General features: G+C 39.6%; 1 protein-coding gene across 2 annotated transcripts in view; it reads left to right on the forward strand.

Moving 5' to 3' along the window:
* LOC106055762 (protein Wnt-11b-2-like) overlaps positions 1-20,723 on the forward strand; it is a 162,978-nt gene that overhangs the window by 116,185 nt on the left and 26,070 nt on the right. For both annotated transcript variants that reach the window (XM_013212196.2, XM_013212195.2), the window contains exon 3: positions 14,296-14,528. In XM_013212196.2, coding sequence (XP_013067650.2) covers positions 14,296-14,528 — 233 coding nt within the window. The remainder of the gene's footprint in view (positions 1-14,295; positions 14,529-20,723) is intronic.

Consider the following 20,723-nt stretch of genomic DNA (forward strand, 5'->3'; position numbering starts at 1 on the left):
TCTTAGTTTTTACGACCTTCTGCTAATGCTATTAATCCCAGCAGAAGTCAAGAAACACGTCCACACACCCACACATACACACACATCAATGGGAAATCGTTAACGCGTAGTCTGCTTGGTGATACAGACAGAGAAATAATCATTTGCAACCAGAAGTAGCGCTTTAGGGTCTGATTATGTAGTCTTTCCATTGCCACAAATAGGTATAGCGATATTAACGACACGAGTAGGCCTTTAGATATCTCCAGAGCAAACATGCCAATGAGAAACACATTTAGCGACATCTATTTCATCTGATGAAAATAAAAATGTTGATGTCGTAATCTTTTCAGTTAAAAAAAAAACTGTATCATTTGAAGCAGTGGGATATTTATAGAAATATATGGAAGCACGGTTTTTAAACCGCTATACTTTCTGCATGTATCTGCCTTGGATTTAGGGGGATTAGTCGATAATATTTCTGAAAACATAACATCAAAACTCTTCCAGAGTGTTCTTAAAGTGGCTATTATTCTCCACTTAGAACGTGGGTGGAATACTTAGCTGAAATTAATAATTTTTAATTAATTACTAGCTAAGTTGTTGTTTTATCCGGCTTCGCTTGGATATTTTCGTTCAATTTTAGTTTGGCTCAATTGCTTAAATTATAAATGGCATGTATGCAGTTTTAATAGTTAAAATATATGTAAATCTAGTAAACTATCTTGTCTTAGGACAACTTCACTTATCACCGCTAGTATCTAAGGAATGTTCATGTCAAGTTTCACCAAGATGGGTCATACGGTTTGGATTTATATATTAGATTTTTAAAAAAAATACGACATAATAAAGATTCAGATTTTTTTTTGTGGTACAGGATCAAGTTTGTTAAAGAGAAAACAAAATTAATTGTAATCTACTTAACAGTGTCCACTTAGAGATGTTTTGGTGATGTGACAGGTCTGCCGTGGTGACGCCCTCAGACTGGTAACTAGAATCTTCGTAGGAATTTTGAAAGGCATCAAAATGTCTGCTAATGAAACTCTACTACTACCAGCAATTTCCAACTTTAACAATGCAAATGAGAATGAAGTCTGCGAGGTCATTAGTCTCCACCCCTTCGGCTGATATCACATTTGAAAAATGTCAATTTTAACCAGCTTCCACAATCAATTAATCTTCAAGATTAGGGTTAGTTTTTTTTGTTTTTTTTTGCTTTGTCATTTTCGATTTCTTTACCGTTCTGGGACAAAGGCAACATTACAATGTCAACTATCATCATTATCTTCATGTCTTTTCATTCATTAGAATAATAACACTAAAGAGAAAAAGATGAATACGAAGAATACTTATAATAATTTTTATTATTCTTGAGGAAATTGCCTTGCAAGTGTACATTGCACATAAAGCATTACAAGAGTAAAGGAATCAAACGATAGCACAAAACTGACCTTAAACACACAAAACATTCCTTAATGCCAGTTTGTTGTTGTTTTAAGCTTCACTTTCTAAAGTGTATAAAGTATTGATGGAACTCCCAACGAAGTCGTTTTTATGTCTCGATTCACCTTACTTTCAAGCCACTAAACATCGTCATTGATACTAGTAGCCTAGCTGCCTACTAGATCTACTACTGAGACTCTACTGCAATCAACAGTTTCTAAACCTGACAATACTAATGGGAATGTGTACACACACCCCACCCGGAAAATAAATGTATTATTTTTCAGCCTTCATTTCAAAACGAGGCTGGGGGGTTCAGAAAGACTAGAAGTGTAGTGAACATATCTATTATAAACTAGTCGCCTGCACTTCCAATTAGAAACAATTTAAATTTGAAGTTGGGAGAGTCAACCAGAGAGTCAGTGAGAGAGTCAACGAGAGAGTCAGCGAGAGAGTCGACGAGAGAGTCAGCGAGAGAGTCAGCAACTATTTTGTTTTGGGTGCAACGTCTTCCGTTCACAAGATTGAAGGGTGAGCGTAAAGTCAAACCAGAGTTTTACAAGAACGTAACCTGTGTATCTGCAACAATGACGGAGTGGACTGGTTTCTTGTCACACTCTTACAGGCTACCTTCTCTCTCCCACCCCCCTGTTTTTTTTTTTGTCCACGAGTGTCACGTGATCCCTCCAATTGGTGCAGTGGAGGCAAAGGGTTAAAAAAAAAACGAAACGGTTGGAAGAGGAGTAGGGGAGGGGCGTTGTCTCATCAGCTTTTACATTCAATTTATTTAGTTTCTCCCCCCCCTCCTCGCGAGAGATACTATCAAAGCAACTTTTTTTTTTGTCTTTTGCCATCCATCTTTAGCTGGGCGTGGGGATAGGACTGGGTGGAGAGGCCCCCTGATAGGTGGAGGCGCGAGCGGGTCGTGAAGCGATGCTTACGGGGGCGAACATTTCATGGGCAGGTGTTTCCTTCCTTCTAGCTGGAGTCACCTGTTTAGTATCTTTTCCCTTTTCATTTGTGTTTCTTTGCCTTTCTTTGCCTCCATCCCAGGACCACACCTCTGGAGTTTACCTAGCTGTTATTATACAGACAATACAAGATGTTATGCTTGGAGGGAGCTATAGAAATAAAATAATTAATTACCAATTGTTTATTAACTAATTTTTTTTTTATTTATTCTAGTTTTGTCAGATACAAGAAATAATTAGAATAATAATTATTAGAAGTGGAAAAAATAACGTGAACAAACTTTTAACCAGACAGACAGCGTGAGTTGATATAAAGTTTGTAAAGAAGTGTGCTGGGAGAAAGTGTTGACGTGTTTGTTTAGTTTGGCTTGAGGACTTTGTGATCAGTTGAACATTGGTACTAGTTATATAAGTACTGAATACACTGTTATGAAGATAGGGGTCAGTTTGAGCCTGGTCAGTTAGATAGATAGATAGATAGATAGATAGATAGATAGATAGATAGATAGATAGATAGATAGATAGATAGATAGATAGATAGATAGATAGATAGATAGATAGATAGATAGATAGATAGATAGATAGATAGACTGAACTGAACTGCATGCGACGAAATAGTTTTAGCCACAATTCAATCGCGACTGAGTTTTAAGGACAAACAAAATTCTTTCAATGGCGCGAGAAAGCAGACGCCGATTCAAACAATGACTGCAGGCGTTCTTGGAACTGCATCACTTGAAACTCTCCTTGTATCATTAAGTCAATTATCAGCTTAGTTTAATCACAGTGTGCATGATCCTCGCGTCTGCTCATATTCGCGCGAAAACGTTTAGAAGGGTAACTTCAGTAATTCATGTGTCAGACCTGTTGATCAGATTAGTTTTCACATTGTAGAGGTCAGGTTGCGGCGCGGGTGCGACTTGTCTTGACGGGAATGCCAAAAGTAGAAAAGAGAGACTGTGGAATGGAAATGTGTTTGTCACTATGGACAGTTTCGCTGGAGAGGAGCGGGGAGAAGAAAAGAGAGAGGTGGTTTAGTGGGGAGGGGGAGGAGTAGAAAGGAGAGAGAGGGAGAGAGAGGTGAAGTGAGGGGGAGAGGAAAAGAAAGAGGTGGTTTAGGGGGGGGAGCAAGGAGAGCGAGGGATGGAGATTCAGATGGGAAGTAGAAAGATGGGAGGAGAGAGAGAGAGAGGTAAAGTTAGGGGGGGGGGAGGAAAAGACGAGAGAGGAATGAGATGGAGGGAAAAAGATTGATGAGAGATAGTGGGGGCTGGGTGGGGGGATCAGTGATATGGAAAAGAGAGAGAGAGAGAAAATGGAGAAAGAAAGTGAGAGTATGAGAGAGGAGAATGTTTTCAGTGGGAGAGAGAGAGAGAGAGATAGAGAGAGGTTAAGGAAGAATGGTTATGAAAGTGAGATAGAGAGAGAGAAAGGTTATGAAAGTGAGAGATAGAGAGAGGTAATGGAAGAATGGTTATGAAAGTGAGAGAGAGAGAGAGATAGAGGTTATGGAAGAATGGTTATGAAAGTGAGATAGAGAGAGAAAGAGTGAGAGAGAGAGAGAGAAGTTATGGAAGAATGGTTATGAAAGTGAGATAGAGAGAGAGAGGTTATGGAAGAATGGTAATGAAAATGAGATAGAGAGATAGAGGTTATGGAAGAATGGTTATGAAAGTGAGAGAGAGAGAGAGAGAGAGAGAGGTTATGAAAGTGAGAGAGAGCGAGAAAGAGTGTGTGTGAGAGAGAGAGAGAGAAGTTATGGAAGAATGGTTATGAAAGTGAGATAGAGAGAGAGAGGTTATGGAAGAATGGTTATGAAAGTGAGAGAGAGAGAGAGGTTATGAAAGTGAGAGAGAGAGAGAGAAAGAGTGAGAGAGAGAGAGAGAAGTTATGGAAGAATGGTTATGAAAGTGAGAGAGAGAGAGAAAGGTTATGAAAGTGAGAGAGAGAGAGAGATAGAGATAGAGGTTATAGAAGAATGGTTATGAAAGTGAGATAGAGAGAGAGAAAGGTTATGAAAGTGAGAGATAGAGAGAGGATATGGAAGAATGCTTATGAAAGTGAGATAGAGAGAGAGAAAGGTTATGAAAGTGAGAGAGAGAGAGAGATAGAGGTTATGGAAGAATGGTTATGAAAGTGAGATAGAGAGAGAAAGAGTGAGAGAGAGAGAGAAGTTATGGAAGAATGGTTATGAAAGTGAGATAGAGAGAGAGAGAGAGGTTATGGAAGAATGGTTATGAAAGTGAGATAGAGAGATAGAGGTTATGGAAGAATGGTTATGAAAGTGAGAGAGAGAGAGAGGTTATGAAAGTGAGAGAGAGAGAGATAGAGGTTATGGAAGAATGGTTATGAAAGTGAGATAGAGAGAGAGAGGTTATGGAAGAATGGTTATGAAAGTGAGATAGAGAGAGAAAGAGTGAGAGAGAGAGAGAAGTTATGGAAGAATGGTTATGAAAGTGAGAGAGAGAGGTTATGAAAGTGAGAGAGAGAGAGAGAGAGAGAGAGAGAAGTTATGGAAAAATGGTTATGAAAGTGAGAGAGAGAGAGAGAGAGGTTATGAAAGTGAGAGAGAGAGAGATAGAGGTTATGGAAGAATGGTTAATAAAGTAAGATAGAGAGAGAGAAAGGTTATGAAAGTGAGAGATAGAGAGAGGTTATGGAAGAATGGTTATGAAAGTGAGATAGAGAGAGAGAAAGGTTATGAAAGTGAGAGAGAGAGAGATAGAGGTTATGGAAGAATGGTTATGAAAGTGAGATAGAGAGAAAGAGTGAGAGAGAGAGAGAAGTTATGGAAGAATGGTTATGAAAGTGAGATAGAGAGAGAGAGAGAGGTTATGGAAGAATGGTTATGAAAGTGAGATAGAGAGATAGAGGTTATGGAAGAATGGTTATGAAAGTGAGAGAGAGAGAGAGAGTGAGAGAGAGAGAGAGAGAGAGTGAGAGGGGGGTTATGGGAGAATGGTTATCAAAGTGTGTGAGAGAGAGGGGTATGAGAGGGGAAAAAAGCACACACAAAAAAAGTGATCATTATAGGTTTTTAAAAAGTGCAGAAGTCACGTGATGTCAATTCATACTGAGTGTTTCAGCTCCACCCGACGGTCTAGTAAAACGCTTACCTAAAGATAAGCTTCCTAATGTCGTTTCTTGACGTCGATGGCCTTCAGGAAGAATGTAATGAGACAATACCCTATAGAGAGATGTCATTGAAAACAGTGTCTTTGTAAGAAGCCTCGGCCTCGGGCTTCTTTAGCAGTTGACCCTGAAAGAGAATTGTTTGTTCAAAGCGAGCGTGAAGGAATGTGAGCTGGATTTAGGCGGGTGGGGTCACCTTGTGTGGCCCAGGGTGACGATTACAGGTCCTAATAAAAGTACTTTTTTGTTTGGGATAGGGAGGGGGGCTGAATGTTAGCTTGAAACCCATTTGACATGTCACTGCTACACCTTACCATATTTTCTTCTTTCTGTCAGTAATTATTGCTTCCAAATGCCTTTATTAAATGACATATGTCATCTTTATTATCCTTTGCTTCAGCCCTAAAGCTTCAAGCATCATCAAAGTAAGCAGCACAATAAATTAGCTAGATCTTTGAAACAAATAAAAAAAAAATAAAAAGGAAGAGAGAGAGAGAGGAAGAGAAGAAAGAGAGAGAGAGAGAGCATAGAGGGTATAGAGCTGGAGAAGAACTAACGCAATGACACGTCTGGAAGTAGGGCAGAGAACAACGATCACACCTATCACTCTCTAACCATCACCATCACTTTCAACCAACCATTATTCTCACTGCCAACCATCATTATCACTTTCACCCGTCATCATCATTGTCAACCTTTACCATTACTTTCTAACCATCATCATCATGTTCTAACCATCACCATCATGTTCTAACCATCAGCATTACTTTAAAACCATCACTTTACATCAATGACGTCATTTCCGCTAGCCATGACACAGGGCGTGTGTGTGTGTGTGTTTCTGATTGGTGGTTCCGTAAGTATAAGGTTAATACCCTATGACGCCCTGCCTACCCCCACCCTTGGTTGGTGTCTCTACTAAACAGTTTTAGTTTAAAAAAAAAAAAAAAGAAGTGTGAGAGGGGAATCAGGGAAGACACATTACTACGACGACTAAAAGTGTCGTCCATCCATCCTACCCCCACAACAAAAATGATACTCCAGTAGCCGTATAGTACCGGGAGACAAAGAATTCGAGAGGGCAACGGGTTTAAATGGCGGAGATTGTCGGTAACAATCAAGTCAAGGGAGGCTATCTGGTCACCAGCTAGAACAGGGGGAAGACGCTGGTTAATGACGACATTATGGTATAGCAAATGGGATGTGATCTTGTAACTATTGGTGTCCCTTTACAGGGAGCTAGCAACGCTTCATTTATTTCCTATATGTAGCTGGATCACACACCCTCATTTCATTCACACGATTGCATGTTGTATAGAAAATCCAACATTAGATATCTTTAAATTGCTTGCTACGGTTACTCTTAACCAGTGTTGCCCAACCTGATTCAACCTGAGGGCCATTTTAATTTCCGACACTCGTGGCGCGGGCCACATGAAGGAAAATGTACAAAACGAAATAACATTGCCTTGAAACACTTTTATTAGAAACTTGTGGATCTAGTATTTACATTAATTAATGGGAAACTGGCTTCATTTGTCTACTTAAAATGTGAGAAATAATGTAGATAGCTTTAACAACGACTCATTTTCCTGTCTCTTTTTGTTAAATATTCCCATCGATCCTCCAATCCCTAGACGTAGTTTAGCAATCGCTGCTCAAACCAAGAATGCCGTCATATTTGTTTTATAGTGCTATTTATATTTTGCTGTTCTGTTTTTTTAAAGTCACGTTTTCCAAAACAAACATGTTTGCTTGTTATCATGTTGCAAGTAAAGATCCGTTCACTTGTCCTGGTAGGCTCGAAATATCCACTTGTAGTTTCTTCGGCTCTCCCATTTCATAAACGTACAGATGTTCAATGTCATGGTACTAGTCCATCCATCCCTTCATCCATCCCAGTGGCGTTACAGCCCATGGAGGGCTCTGGCCTGCTTTAACACATCCTTCCATTCAGATCTCTCCTGGGCCTTTCGTCTCCACGCCCTAATTCCAAGCTGTTGCAGATCTGCTTCCACATCATCATGGTACTAGTCCATCACAGAAAAAGTGAGGGCCCTAACATAGGTAAAGATATATTTTTCAACCTTTTTTGGGGGAGTGAAGGGGGATATTTTGCATTTTGTACAGACGTTTCGCGGGCCGGATGAAACCACTTCGCGGGCCGGATATGGCCCGTGGGCCGTATTTTGAGCATCACTGCTCTTAACGATTTGAATATGGAATCCAAGAGCTACCTTTAAAGATGCTCGCTTGAGACTGTTCGCTGAACTGAGTAGTAGCCTAGATTCTAGGCCAGCGGTGGGCAACCTTTTTGTATTGAGAGCCGCATTTTTGAAAATTTGAAATTGCGGGCCGCATATGTATATACAACTTAGAAAGATACTCTAGCTAACTGTGTAGAATGGCTTTAAATTCATATTTACACTATATTATATTCACGTTTCTTTTTTCCCCCACTCCACGTTAAGGAATTACAACAAGAGTTATCAATTTTTGAAATCAAATTAAGGACTTTTTAAAAATTGCTGTTGTCTTTTTATATTACAATAACCCCACATATATACAGTTCTACTTGATGTGCAGTATATTACCTTTTACACTCGTGCATGTTCCGGAACTGTGGAACTAGATTACTAGTTGTTAACCTTGTGACTGCTGTCAAATTACAGTTAGTCTAAATCGACCAGCAATTATACTTGTTTAGTTTCACCCCCACCCCCAAATAATGCTTCTTCACTGGATGAGACAATATATATTCCGGAAGTTAAATGTCGGGACGAGCAAAATTTGCCATTGTGGAGCATCACCAGAGAATGCTGACCATGTTCTTCAATGGTGCATACTAAATCAGAGACACTAACAGGACTCTGGCCCCAAAGCCTTCCTATAGAACCAAAACTATTCGAAGAACTGCCTGATCTGGAAACCACTGCGCGATTCATCTCAGATATGGGTAGATTATACATAGGTGTATAGATATTGCTAATCTGAACCATCCAACATATAAAATGAGAACGAAGAAGAATTGATGTATATGTACACAAATTGTGTGAGCAGCAGCAAATTTTTTAAAGTGTTGACATACAGATTCTGGCACCCATGAGACTCCTGTGGAGGTGCTGACTGGAACTTCTCTTTGCTTGGAGTTATGTCCTCTGAAGCTGAATCAGCTTCTGTGCTAAATGGTGAGCTGTTGGTATTGAAAACTGGTTCTTGACGTCTTAAAATTTGCTTTTATAAATTGCAAAATTAAGGAATCTAAATAAGTGTTGTACTTTCAATCATTTCGTTGCGTCTGGTGGTACCTTTCAGCAAAGGAAAATAGCTTTGTGCAAACTTTCCTGTTTAAAGTTTATGGTTGGGATATTACAACAACCAAAAAAAAAAAAAAAAAATTTACTTCGTCAAAGATCGAGCTCCACCAGTTGTCACCCTTGCCATCTTGTTCCAAGCATACCCAACATTCAACACAGTTCTTCATAGCATTGAATAAATACTGATCAGAGATTGTGTCTTGAATTGAGTGTATTGATGTAGATACTGATCAGAGATTGTCTCTTGAATTGAGTGTATTGATATAGATACTGATCAGAGATTGTCTCTTGAATCGAGTATATTGATGTAGAGCCAATAAGCATAATTTTCGTTTACTTGAAACTTTTTATAATAACAGTTTCAATAATTTATATATATATATATATATATATATTATTTTTTAATATATTTGCATTTTATAAGTATATAATGTGGGCACACCTGATTTCTGTAGGTGCCGGCGGGCCGCATAAAGCACTCTGGCGGGTCGTAATTTGCCCACCCCTGTTCTAGGCCCATTACCGTATTTAACCAGATGATAATGATGGGATGTTTTTGGGAAAGGATGTGGAGCTTTCTCTACCTTTGAGTAATTTATAGCATATCAAATTTATCAAATAATAATACTTAATCGTGTTACAAATGGTGTAAAACAATTTGCATATTTCGTTGAAATAATGACAGAATGTTTCGTTTTCTGAAGACCAACATCTATTTGTAAATGATACAGACGATGGTGAAATCCATTTTTCAATCACTTTTTTAAAATCTAAAGGTGACAGACAGACAGCACAAAACCCGTCAGTGTGTTTCCCCTTGCGGGCCAATATTAAAATCACCACCCGGACCTGTACCAGCCAGTCTACTACGCGGTTCCATAGAATCCAGCTGGTCCATAGAGTCCATGAGCTCTGCAATCAAGCGGTAATAGAAATTGGTTCACTGGGCTTGCCGCTAGAGCTTAGTCTGTCCCTCCCCCGCGTTCGAAATACTATAGATTCGTCAGAGACTGCCTAATTATACCTAATTAACAATTTCCTTAGTATACTTATTATAGGTAAAGTGTGAATATGTTATCGGGTAATTTCCAGCTCTAGTAAATCCCTACACTTTATACATTTACACTTAATGAACCCCCCCCCCCACCCCGGCTTTAGTGTTGTTTTACATAATCTGGATGTTCCTTAAATAATAATAATAATAATAATAATAATAATTCTTATATAGCGCTACTTTCATACTTATAGCTTGCTCAGAGCGCTATGGTCCAATCTCATTTGTGTACTAGTGGGGGGGGGAGGGGAAGAGGTGCTATCTGGGAGGTTTTCCGTGCTGCCTTTAGGCGCTCAGTAAACACAACTCTGCTCGAATCGGGTGTCGAACCTCGAGCCCCTTCATAGGTAACCAAGCCAAGTTCAAGCGTAGGCCTACTTATCCTCTCGACCACGCTTTCAGAATGGACGATTATTACATCCTATCCCACTCCTCCCGCTGGGTATAACCGCAGGCAGGGATCAAACCTGGGATAAGTCGATTCGATACATGCGTTTCAACTCTTTCTCTCCGTAATTATTTACCACATTCTGGTGGAATCAACGTTGGTATCGTCAGTTAGGAGAGAAAGAGTTAACCTATCCCTTCTGATTTAGATATCTTTCAGCTTCACCTATTCCTATGTCTGTTGGGGCACCACACACGATTAGTAGACCGTCTTTCTCCATTCCTCTCTGTCTTTTGCCAAGTCAATTGCCATAACTAGAATTGAACGTGGGGCTAAAATAATTTACAATGACTCTTTAATCGCTTAGAACTTATGAAAAAGAAAAAGTTGAAGAGCTCTTTTAAAGCTAATCAACGCTTCTTATTTTCTCTACACCGAATACACCAAATGGTTAGCTATTAAAGGTATCCGCCTAAAATGAAAAAGTCAAATCAGTTAAATTTGTATTGCAATATCACTAGACATATTCTAATGGTAGGGCAACAAACATTGTTAAAGACAGTAAAAGCTTAACTCAGGTATAAATGTGATTCAGTTCTGCTAAATGGAAAGAGTGCGGCTAACATTATTCAGCTCAAAGTCAATCAATTAGTTTACTGTCTAAACACACAAACAATTTCTCTCTGGAGCAGTGTTTCCAAAACTGTGTTCCGCGGAACCCTAGTGCTACGCAAGGCCTCAATAGGTGTTCCACGAACTACTGGAAAAATTAACTATTAGGCCACCGCGTGAATTAATCTCTCTAAAACAAAAAGCCAAATGTTTCGCTAAATATTCAGAATGTATTCCGTTAAAGAAAAAGTTTGGGAACCACTTCTTTAAGGTAATCAGTGAATGAGGACAGATTTTACTATCGGTAGAAAAAAATCTTTAGGTTTTTTTTCTAAAAAAAAAAAAAAAATTCTCTCGTGCTGAAAATGAGGCACTTGAAACTAATTAGCCCGAAGATTGCATGTAATAAATATGTTTCCTGTGTAAGTAGCGCTGTGCAGTAATATGTTTCCTGTGTAAGTAGCGCTGTGCAGTAATATGTTTCCTGTGTAAGTAGCGCTGTGCAGTAATATGTTTCCTGTGTAAGTAGAGCTGTGCAGTAATATGTTTCCTGTGTAAGTAGCGCTGTGCAGTAATATGTTTCCTGTGTAAGTAGCGCTGTGCAGTAATATGTTTCCTGTGTAAGTAGCGCTGTGCAGTAATATGTTTCCTGTGTAAGTAGCGCTGTGCAGTAATATGTTTCCTGTGTAAGTAGCGCTGTGCAGTAATATGTTTCCTGTGTAAGTAGCGCTGTGCAGTAATATGTTTCCTGTGTAAGTAGAGCTGTGCAGTAATATGTTTCCTGTGTAAGTAGCGCTGTGCAGTAATAGGTTTCCTGTGTAAGTAGCGCTGTGCAGTAATATGTTTCCTGTGTAAGTAGCGCTGTGCAGTAATATGTTTCCTGTGTAAGTAGCGCTGTGCAGTAATATGTTTCCTGTGTAAGTAGCGCTGTGCAGTAATATGTTTCCTGTGTAAGTAGCGCTGTGCAGTAATATGTTTCCTGTGTAAGTAGAGCTGTGCAGTAATATGTTTCCTGTGTAAGTAGCGCTGTGCAGTAATATGTTTCCTGTGTAAGTAGCGCTGTGCAGTAATATGTTTCCTGTGTAAGTAGCGCTGTGCAGTAATATGTTTCCTGTGTAAGTAGCGCTGTGCAGTAATATGTTTCCTGTGTAAGTAGCGCTGTGCAGTAATATGTTTCCTGTGTAAGTAGCGCTGTGCAGTAATATGTTTCCTGTGTAAGTAGCGCTGTGCAGTAATATGTTTCCTGTGTAAGTAGCGCTGTGCAGTAATATGTTTCCTGTGTAAGTAGCGCTGTGCAGTAAATTACATGGGATGGTGTCCACATGCAGTTGATTTCAGTACGAGATGGTGGATTTTAGAATGGGAGTGGTACAGATGATTGGGAATGGGAAAGGGGGAGGGGGGAGGGGAATTAGCGTGACATAGAGAGACACTCCCCCCCCCCCCGCTTGCGTGGTCTGTGCTTTGTCCACTCCTGTGGTCTGTGCTTTGTACACGCCGACAAGTTTAGTACTGTGAAGTGACCGCTTCCCTTGGTCAATCCCGTTGATAATCCGATTGAAAAGTCTTGTGACTGAAGCCAGAGTTGCTGTACCCAATACTGAGACGTTGACAAACACGCGGTGTTAGAACCGGGCTCTGGTCAACTTGCACCAATACATAGACATTGGTATCTATGTGACATGGACAAAAAATGTCTCTCTAAAAATTGTTTAGAAAATGTCCAGCAGTCTTACTATAAAAAGAGAGATAAGTCTTGTTGAACATTTTTTTTTATCGGTCAATTGAGAATATGTAAAATGCAAAGTATTAATTATTTTTATTTCAATGTGCAATTTAGTTCATTTTCCTGTATAAAATTTTTGTCTGTTAAAAAAAAATAGTTTGTACTATGAATTTCTTATTAAAACATTGGTTTCTTGAACAAATCATTTTCTACATATTACTTTATACACTTTTGTACGTAGTGACAGGATTCAAAACTCCTGAAATGTTGTTTGATTTTTACTTTATTAGTACACATTTTTACAAATGTTATATTATCGTGAAGTTCACTCAACTCTAATAGGTACCTGACTTAAGTCAGGGAAAGTAAAAGCGGTTGGTCGTTGCGTTGACCACTCGACATCCTGCTCGTTAACCGTTGGCCATAGAAACAGATTACCTTAACATTGTCTGCCCCATAGATCGCAAGGTCGGAAAGGGGAAACTTTTTTATATTAACTCACTCCTTTTGTCTGTCTGGGTGGAATCTTGTACACGATAGTTCTCGAACTTTCCATTCTCGGATGAAGTTAAAGTATTGCATGACTATGAATTGTCGATGACAACACATGATTTCATTTAAGCTTGCTATATATAGCTGACGAATTAGTGGTTATTTATTAATTTTGTTTTCTAAAGAAAATGTACTAAACTTAGGCGACTAAACCTTGTATAGAGAATTAGGCCGTTCGCTAAAAATTTTAAACTTACAATAGTCTAAGTATTTTTTAAAATATTTTACTTGTTAATACATCACTTTTAGAGATTCACTTTCTAAAGTAAGTTAGTAAATAGAGATTCACTTTCCATATTTTTCTATTATTCATTTGGCTAAACATAAGGAAAGTCCCTTTCTGTCTCAAGATAATTGAACTCGAGTTAACTTACTTGAAATCGCCTGATTAAATTTAATTAACAAACACAGTTCCATGTCCATGTATCGGCGTTCTGATGGCGTGTTCTCGAGGTGTGCCCCACAAGGAGTTCACAGCTCCGTGCAAAGAGGAGCCAATCTGTGACAGTGGCACTTTTAATGCTGACATCTTGTGGACATGCGAGCGTTGGAACAGCGGATCTTTTCTTTTTGGCTTCACCGTAGTAGCTAGGATTCGCTGAACAATAAGAACAAATAAAATTGGGATTCTGATAGGGATTTTAAAAACAATGTTTATGAATTTAAGTGAATAGGAATAAGGTCAATAAGATTATCGTATAGATAAGTGTTTAAGTATCCAATGGGTTACTTCTTCTATTTTATAGTGTCCCGAAATTGCTATTTACACCACATTTGTATATAATTATTTATTTATATGCAATTTTATATACATTCGAAACTTTAAGATATTGAGCCTGGCAGTGCTCGGCTCTTGAACGATCAGTTAATTTAAACTTAAGGAAGTGGTCAAGTATAAACAACCTACGTGCACAAACACATAGACCTACTAGCACAAACATATAGACCTACGAACACAAACACATAGACCTACGAGCACAAACATAGGCGATAGACATACGAACAAAAAAATAAAGACCTACGAGGCTACGAGCAAAATCGCACTACACAAGATTTGAACATGCAAATAATTTATTTTTTTCAATTCCTTTCAGTCCTGTTTGTTTTGACTTCTCTTTCAGTGCCTTGTTTCGTATCAAACAGCGGCCATGGGAGACAACTAGGAACTGTTCCAAGAATGCCGGACTAACTCCTAGGCAGATGAAACTGTGCAAAGAGAACCTTGACCTAATGCCCACGCTGGTCCATTCGGCCTTGCTGTCCGTGGAGACTTGCCAGAAGCAGTTTGCCGATCGACGATGGAACTGCAGCTCCATTTTAAAAGTGCCAACATTGACCAAGGATTTGGTGAGAGGTAGGCATATGTTGGCTAATGCACTGGCATATAACAGCGGTATCAGAACTGTTATGCTGGCATATGTTTAAGATATCTATGCATATCTAGGCATATGTATTGCAGGTGTTGCCGACTCAGCTAATTGTAAACTTAATAGCTATTGCAATCTTGAAATCATTATCTCACTCCCCCATATTTATTATCACAAATCTCTTCCTATTTTTACAAAGCTTATATCCACTCACTCGGTCTGCCTGTCGGTCTGTCTGTCTAGCAAAAAAAATTGCATGTTATTTCTCCCACATCCGATCTCGGATCAAGTTGAAATTTTGCACAATTATTTCTTGCACTTGACAAAACAAGTTAATGTAACAAAAAATTACAAACTAGTTAATTAACAATTATTTTTTTATCGAACAAGGGAAAGAAATTGTAATTGACATATGTGGTGGTATAAATTGAATAATTTCCCTTGAGGAGGCTTGAAACCTGAGTTCGAAGGAAAGCTTCATATACATCCCCAGTGAACAGTGCCACAGTTTGGAGATCCGGAATAAGCCAATTTAACAACTTCATATTATTTTTTTTTACAACACTCGCACATATATAAAAAAAAAATGAAAATTAAATGTATTTTATAATGCGCAGCGGAGTGGCACTGCCGAAATCAATTTGGGGCTCGTGCTGCAGTACACGCCATTTTCCACCTCCCATCCTATCAAATAGGGCAGAGGGCTTGATGGCTGAGTGGTAAAGTGCTTAGCTTCCCTACCCTGACGATCTCGGGCTCAAAACCCGATGAGGAGTGTGATTTTAAATTTCGTGATTTGTAGGACGCCTCTGATTCCACCAAACTCAAAGGATACCTGACATTAGCTGGGGAAAAGTAAAGGTGGTTGGTCGTTGTGCTAACCCCATGACACACTCGTTCACCGAGGGTCACATAAACACCCTTAACATCCTCTGATGCTGCTCTATAGATCGCTAGGTCTGAACGGGATGCTTTACTTTTCTTTTTCTACTCAATGAAAAGAGTCTACAACTTCTACACAGCTTCTTCGGTGAGCTTATGAGGCAATAATTTCACTTCCGGTGTAGATATAAAATTACTATCTTTCAATGCACTTTCGTTTCAGCTTTCCTGGCCAGTGGCGTAGCAACCATGGGCGAAGGGGTTCATTGCGCCTGGACCCACGACCACTAGGGTCCCAAACGGGGTTAAGTAAGGAATAGTGTTGACTATAAGAGTTTAATTGCATCACATTGTTACATTATTTAAAATTAAATCATGTTTATTTTACTTAAATTTTATTTCTGGTGTCCGAGCAAAATAACAATGTAATCTAAGGAAAGTAACTCTTAAATTGTCAGTACAGCGTTTCATTTAAATCTAACGTGTTAAATATTTTATTTAATAATAATAATAATAACAATAACTACATGTAAGCTAACTCATTGCGAAAGTGTTCTATTAGATGAATTATATTTGCCGTTTTTTACTTGAATTAATTGTATGAGTAAACAGTAGATTTGAATTTAGCATGGAAGGGTCCTCATACTACACTGCAAACGCACAATTATTACCTAATTAGATGGCTGCCTGGTCGTGTGGTTTGCGCGCTGGACTGTCGTTCAGATTTATCGATGGTCCAGGGTTCAAACCCTGCCGGCTCCCATCCCCCGTCGTCCTGCGGGAGGTTTGGACTAGGAAGTAATTATCTTCAACTCTGAAGGAACATCCAAAACATGTAAAACATTTTACAACATTTTATGCGAACGCACAATATGTCTTCCAAATGTTTGAAGACAAAGATCAATGCATGGAAACCAGCTTGCGATCACAATCGACATTCTACTCAGTTCGTTGAACATTTATTTCTTTACAAAGGTGCCTTAAAACCCATCGTCTCCTAATTAGACGAAGCTGATGTAAAACAGGACAATTTGCGTTGTGGGAAGTCCAGAAGTTTCCATACCTGGGACGACCAATACACATTCTGAATATAAGTAGATCAAGTATGTGACTCGGAATCCCGAATGGTTACACGGTTGACCAATGACATTGGCCCTTCCAATGATCTGTAGTGACCTAGTTTAGTTTAGAGATTATGTTAGTTTTGTAAATAAATATATTGTGCATTGTTTGTACTATTTAGCGACGTTAAAAGTAGTGAGGTAGTTAGACGAATAACGTTGCAGAGCACGGGTAGGCCTACATGATAGGAGAAGACTATGGCTCTGGCTTGTAGAAAGATGGATAGTGAATAGACCACCAATTAATACGACCGATCATCCCCATCTGTAAACAAACATCAGTTAAAGTCTTCACAAGTTTTATTAAGTATGTTCTAGATAGTTGTTGTATCTCTTGGAAGTGTTCTGACTCGCATTAGAATAAGTGAAGTAGCATTAGACAACACACACACAATCCATGACAGGACAAGACAGAACAGATCCAAAGCTTGAGGAAATTGTTCTCTTTTATCCCACGAGGAGCAGGTGCACCGTGTGTACTGTCTGGCGTAGAAGTTTGTCTTCATTGACATGTACTCTCTCATTAGGTGCGGTAGAGCCCAGTTTGGGTTCAGTCACGCTCAGCTTATAGGAGGGGGGCCCCAATTCGCATTCCTTAACCCGGGCCCACTGGTACCTTGCTACGCCACTGTTCCTGGCTAGTCATTTATTGCCATCTGCCACTTTATTTTGCTCCTTCCCTGAAAATGTCTTCAAACATTTTCGCGATGATAATTTGTCTATATATTTTATAATGTACTTTATGATAGTGTCTCCCCCAACCATCCCGTTGTTCCATATAAATGTGTCTCAACTTTCCAAACATCCCCACTATGAAATGCTTTTTTTTTTCTTCTTTTAATTAACTAAGCCAAATCTTTTTTTTTTTTTTTTGTAATTTTTCCTTTGGAAAAAAAAAGGAGTGCTACCTGACAGCACACTGAACATGGCCAGTTAAGCTGTCACGATGTTGCCGATTTAAAATTGTATTTATTTGCAGATATGTTTGAAGCCGTGTTTAGGTGATGCTGTTTTTAATGATGTCCTAATGCAAATAAAACGTAGCGTTTTTAGACGTTTGTGTTTATCAAAAACAAAATGTTCCCAAATGTAGGTCAATTTTTTTTTTCGATTGAAGAGCAAAAATAAGTAGATTTATCTAGATCACATGGATAATTAGCTATTAACAAATGAAAACAAAATCGCGGTGAAATCTCCAAATATGTAGTGATAATTTTAGAAATCTTACAAAAAATAGACTACGGTTTACGCTTGCGTCTTTCTTATATTAGTTGACCTCCTTCAGTCGTAGAACGTCTCTGGTTCATCTCAAACAACTTGTCACGTGATTGTGGGGCCCTATTTTGGAGAGACATTCCCGATCACATATATTGCAGGTCAAGGTGGCTTTCGCTTTAGTGGTAGAGGTGCTGGCCATTTTTCGTATGGCATGCTTTTCTTCCAGAGCTGAGGCCCATGTTTTTTTTTCAATGTCCATAGCTTTTTTGGTCACCATCTCTCTCCAGCTAGTGCGGTCTAGGGCTATGTCTTACCAATGATCAGTATCGACGCTGACTGTTTTGAGTTCCTGTTTTATTAAATTCACGTAACGGGGGTGAGGTGACAAGTTTTTCTTGATCCAGACGTGAGTTGCCCGTAAAGAATGACTTTTGGGATGCGATTGTCCCCCATCCGGCGAACATGTCCGAGCCAGCCCTGACGGCGTTGTCTGAGGATTGTAAAGATGCTGGGAAGGCCCGTTCGCGCAAGGATCTTGAGTCCACAATTCAAGATGACCTGTCTCTAGAAGAGATTTAAAAAAAAAACGCATAGGGAAGCCTTCATCGACCTTCGCTAGACTCAGACCAAGCGTTTGGGAAACCAGAAGCTCACCACAGCGACCAAAATGGAGGTCTACAAGGCATGTGTTCTGAGTTCGCTACTGTACTGCAGTTAGTCTTGGACTACCTACGCCAAGCAAGAGAGAAAAATAAACCCATTCCACTGTGACAGGTGGTGAAAATGTGACGTGTGTTTGGCGCGTTTATTGTCTAGGGGATGATTATTTTTAAAGCTATCACACACCAACCTATCAGCATATGAATGGGGAGCAGACACGCAACGAGACAAGCAATGAAAGATAGATACAAAAGTTAAAATAAAAGAATATTTATTTACATAAATATACACATAAGAATGAAAAAGGGGGGAGGGGGGGGTTTGCATCTATCTCTAGTGAATACTAGATTTAATCATCACTCGTGCATTTAATAAGAGAGTATGTCACTTTGTCCTCTGACTTAGCTGGTTGTCCTGTTGATGTCGCAGCTGGCTGTGTTCCGGCTTGGGGTTCTGCAGCTGGAGGTGGCGCTCTAGCGGATAGAGGGACGCCGGTGATTCAGTTCTTGTGGAGTTTCAGTCCAAAGCTCTGATATCTGTAGTGGGCACAGTAGGGCGGGTGGCCGGCTACCGTGGGCACAAGGTTACTGCGGGCAGAGCTGATCTGCCGTGGCAGCGTAGTTGACAGGATATGTCCAGTGAGTTGCAGAGGGTTGGCGTAGCTATGACGTCTCACACAGATCTGAATCTATAGGGACGTCGCACCTAATGGCTTGACAGGTGGGCTGTCGAATAGGCGGGCAATGCCGATAGAGCCAAGTGGTAGAGTTGAGTAGATCTCAGTAGGCAAGTGCAGTGCTGAATAGCACTAAGCACAGATGCAGGTAAATAGATCGTTGATCCAATAAATAAATAGGTGATTGATCCAATAGATAAATAGGCAGTAGGTGATTCTCGATAGCAAATAAATAGGCAGACACCTGAGGGAGGCTGCGGATAAATAAAGACAAGTTAGGACATGTCTCTTATGCATCTTATCGATGCCCTCGACTGAGGTGCATTCGTCAGATTGGTAAAATTGCTTTTGAGCACAAAAGGGGAGATGATGACAAATGGGATTTGGAATAATAGATGGCTGATAGTAGCAATATAAAAATGTACATAAAAGGGAAAGTAATAATATAAAATGTACATAGAAGGGGAAATAATAATCTCAAATAAACAACACAGGTGGATAGAGAAAGAAAAAGGGGGGGGGGGTTAATTGGGTGGTGGTGACCGTCGATCGAGAACAATGGAGCGCGCTTGAATGGAGAGGGTGTCCGTTCAAGCGGCGCAACTCTCGTTAGAGTGAAATGGCTACAGGGGAGATAATTCATATCTCCTTTCTAAGCGCAGTATTAGTGCGATAGTAAAATTATCAAGGCGATCAGCCGAGATAAAGGAAATAAAATAAGATGTACAAATATATACATGGTTGCATCAACGATCAATTGAGCAACGTAGCATTAATAGAGTAATGCAATAAACAAATAAATACATAGGACATGTTTATGTTTTCTACTTACGCCAGTGAGAAATACACAATGCACTAATTAAATATAAATGAACTAAGCGAAATACACATGATAATATCCAATGGAAATATGCACAAAGTAATTAAGATGGAACTTGTGATTAAGTTCGGCTTACCACCAGGTATTCCTCTAGGAGGGAGAATAAATGATATAGTCCAGACTCGATAGCTCAGCTCGAATGAGAAAGAGAGAGTCTGACTCGATTTAATTTACCTTATATACAAAGGCCTGGAAAATGTGGGCGGACACAGGAAATGTCCTAGGCTTAGAATTATCTTACACGTGGGTGAAGTCCGACAAGGGATGGGATTCGCACATTGGGAGGTCAATGGGCGTGTTTGTCCTCGTGGTCTCCTAGATCAAAGAGAGACATAGGAGAAAGGGAGGTGGGGGAGTGACTTGCATTCCACACAAGGTGGTGTCCACTGCGGCTGTCAGACATCCTGCCGATAAGATCAAAGTCTGTGCGTATCTTTGCCCCGGTCAAGGGAAGATAAATTGAAAGACGTGGCCTAGCTATCTCCAATGTGGTCAACTAAGTCTAGCCTGGAGCGGAAAAGGTGGTGCGCGGTGGAGAATTTAGGGGTAGGAAGGGGAAATAATTAAAATAAAATAAATAAATAATGAAAAATAATAATTAATGCTGTGATAATTTTGAGTGACTCTGACAGCGAGTTTTTGACTTGTCACATCCACTTGCGCTGCCTCCGAAGGATCTTGAAAATCACATGGAAAGAAAGAGTGTGCAATACTTTCTTGTATAGTTGTAGCGTACATTTCACGA

Source organism: Biomphalaria glabrata, chromosome 15 (assembly GCF_947242115.1).
Source record: "Biomphalaria glabrata chromosome 15, xgBioGlab47.1, whole genome shotgun sequence".
In the NCBI taxonomy this organism is placed as follows: Eukaryota; Metazoa; Mollusca; class Gastropoda; family Planorbidae; genus Biomphalaria; species Biomphalaria glabrata.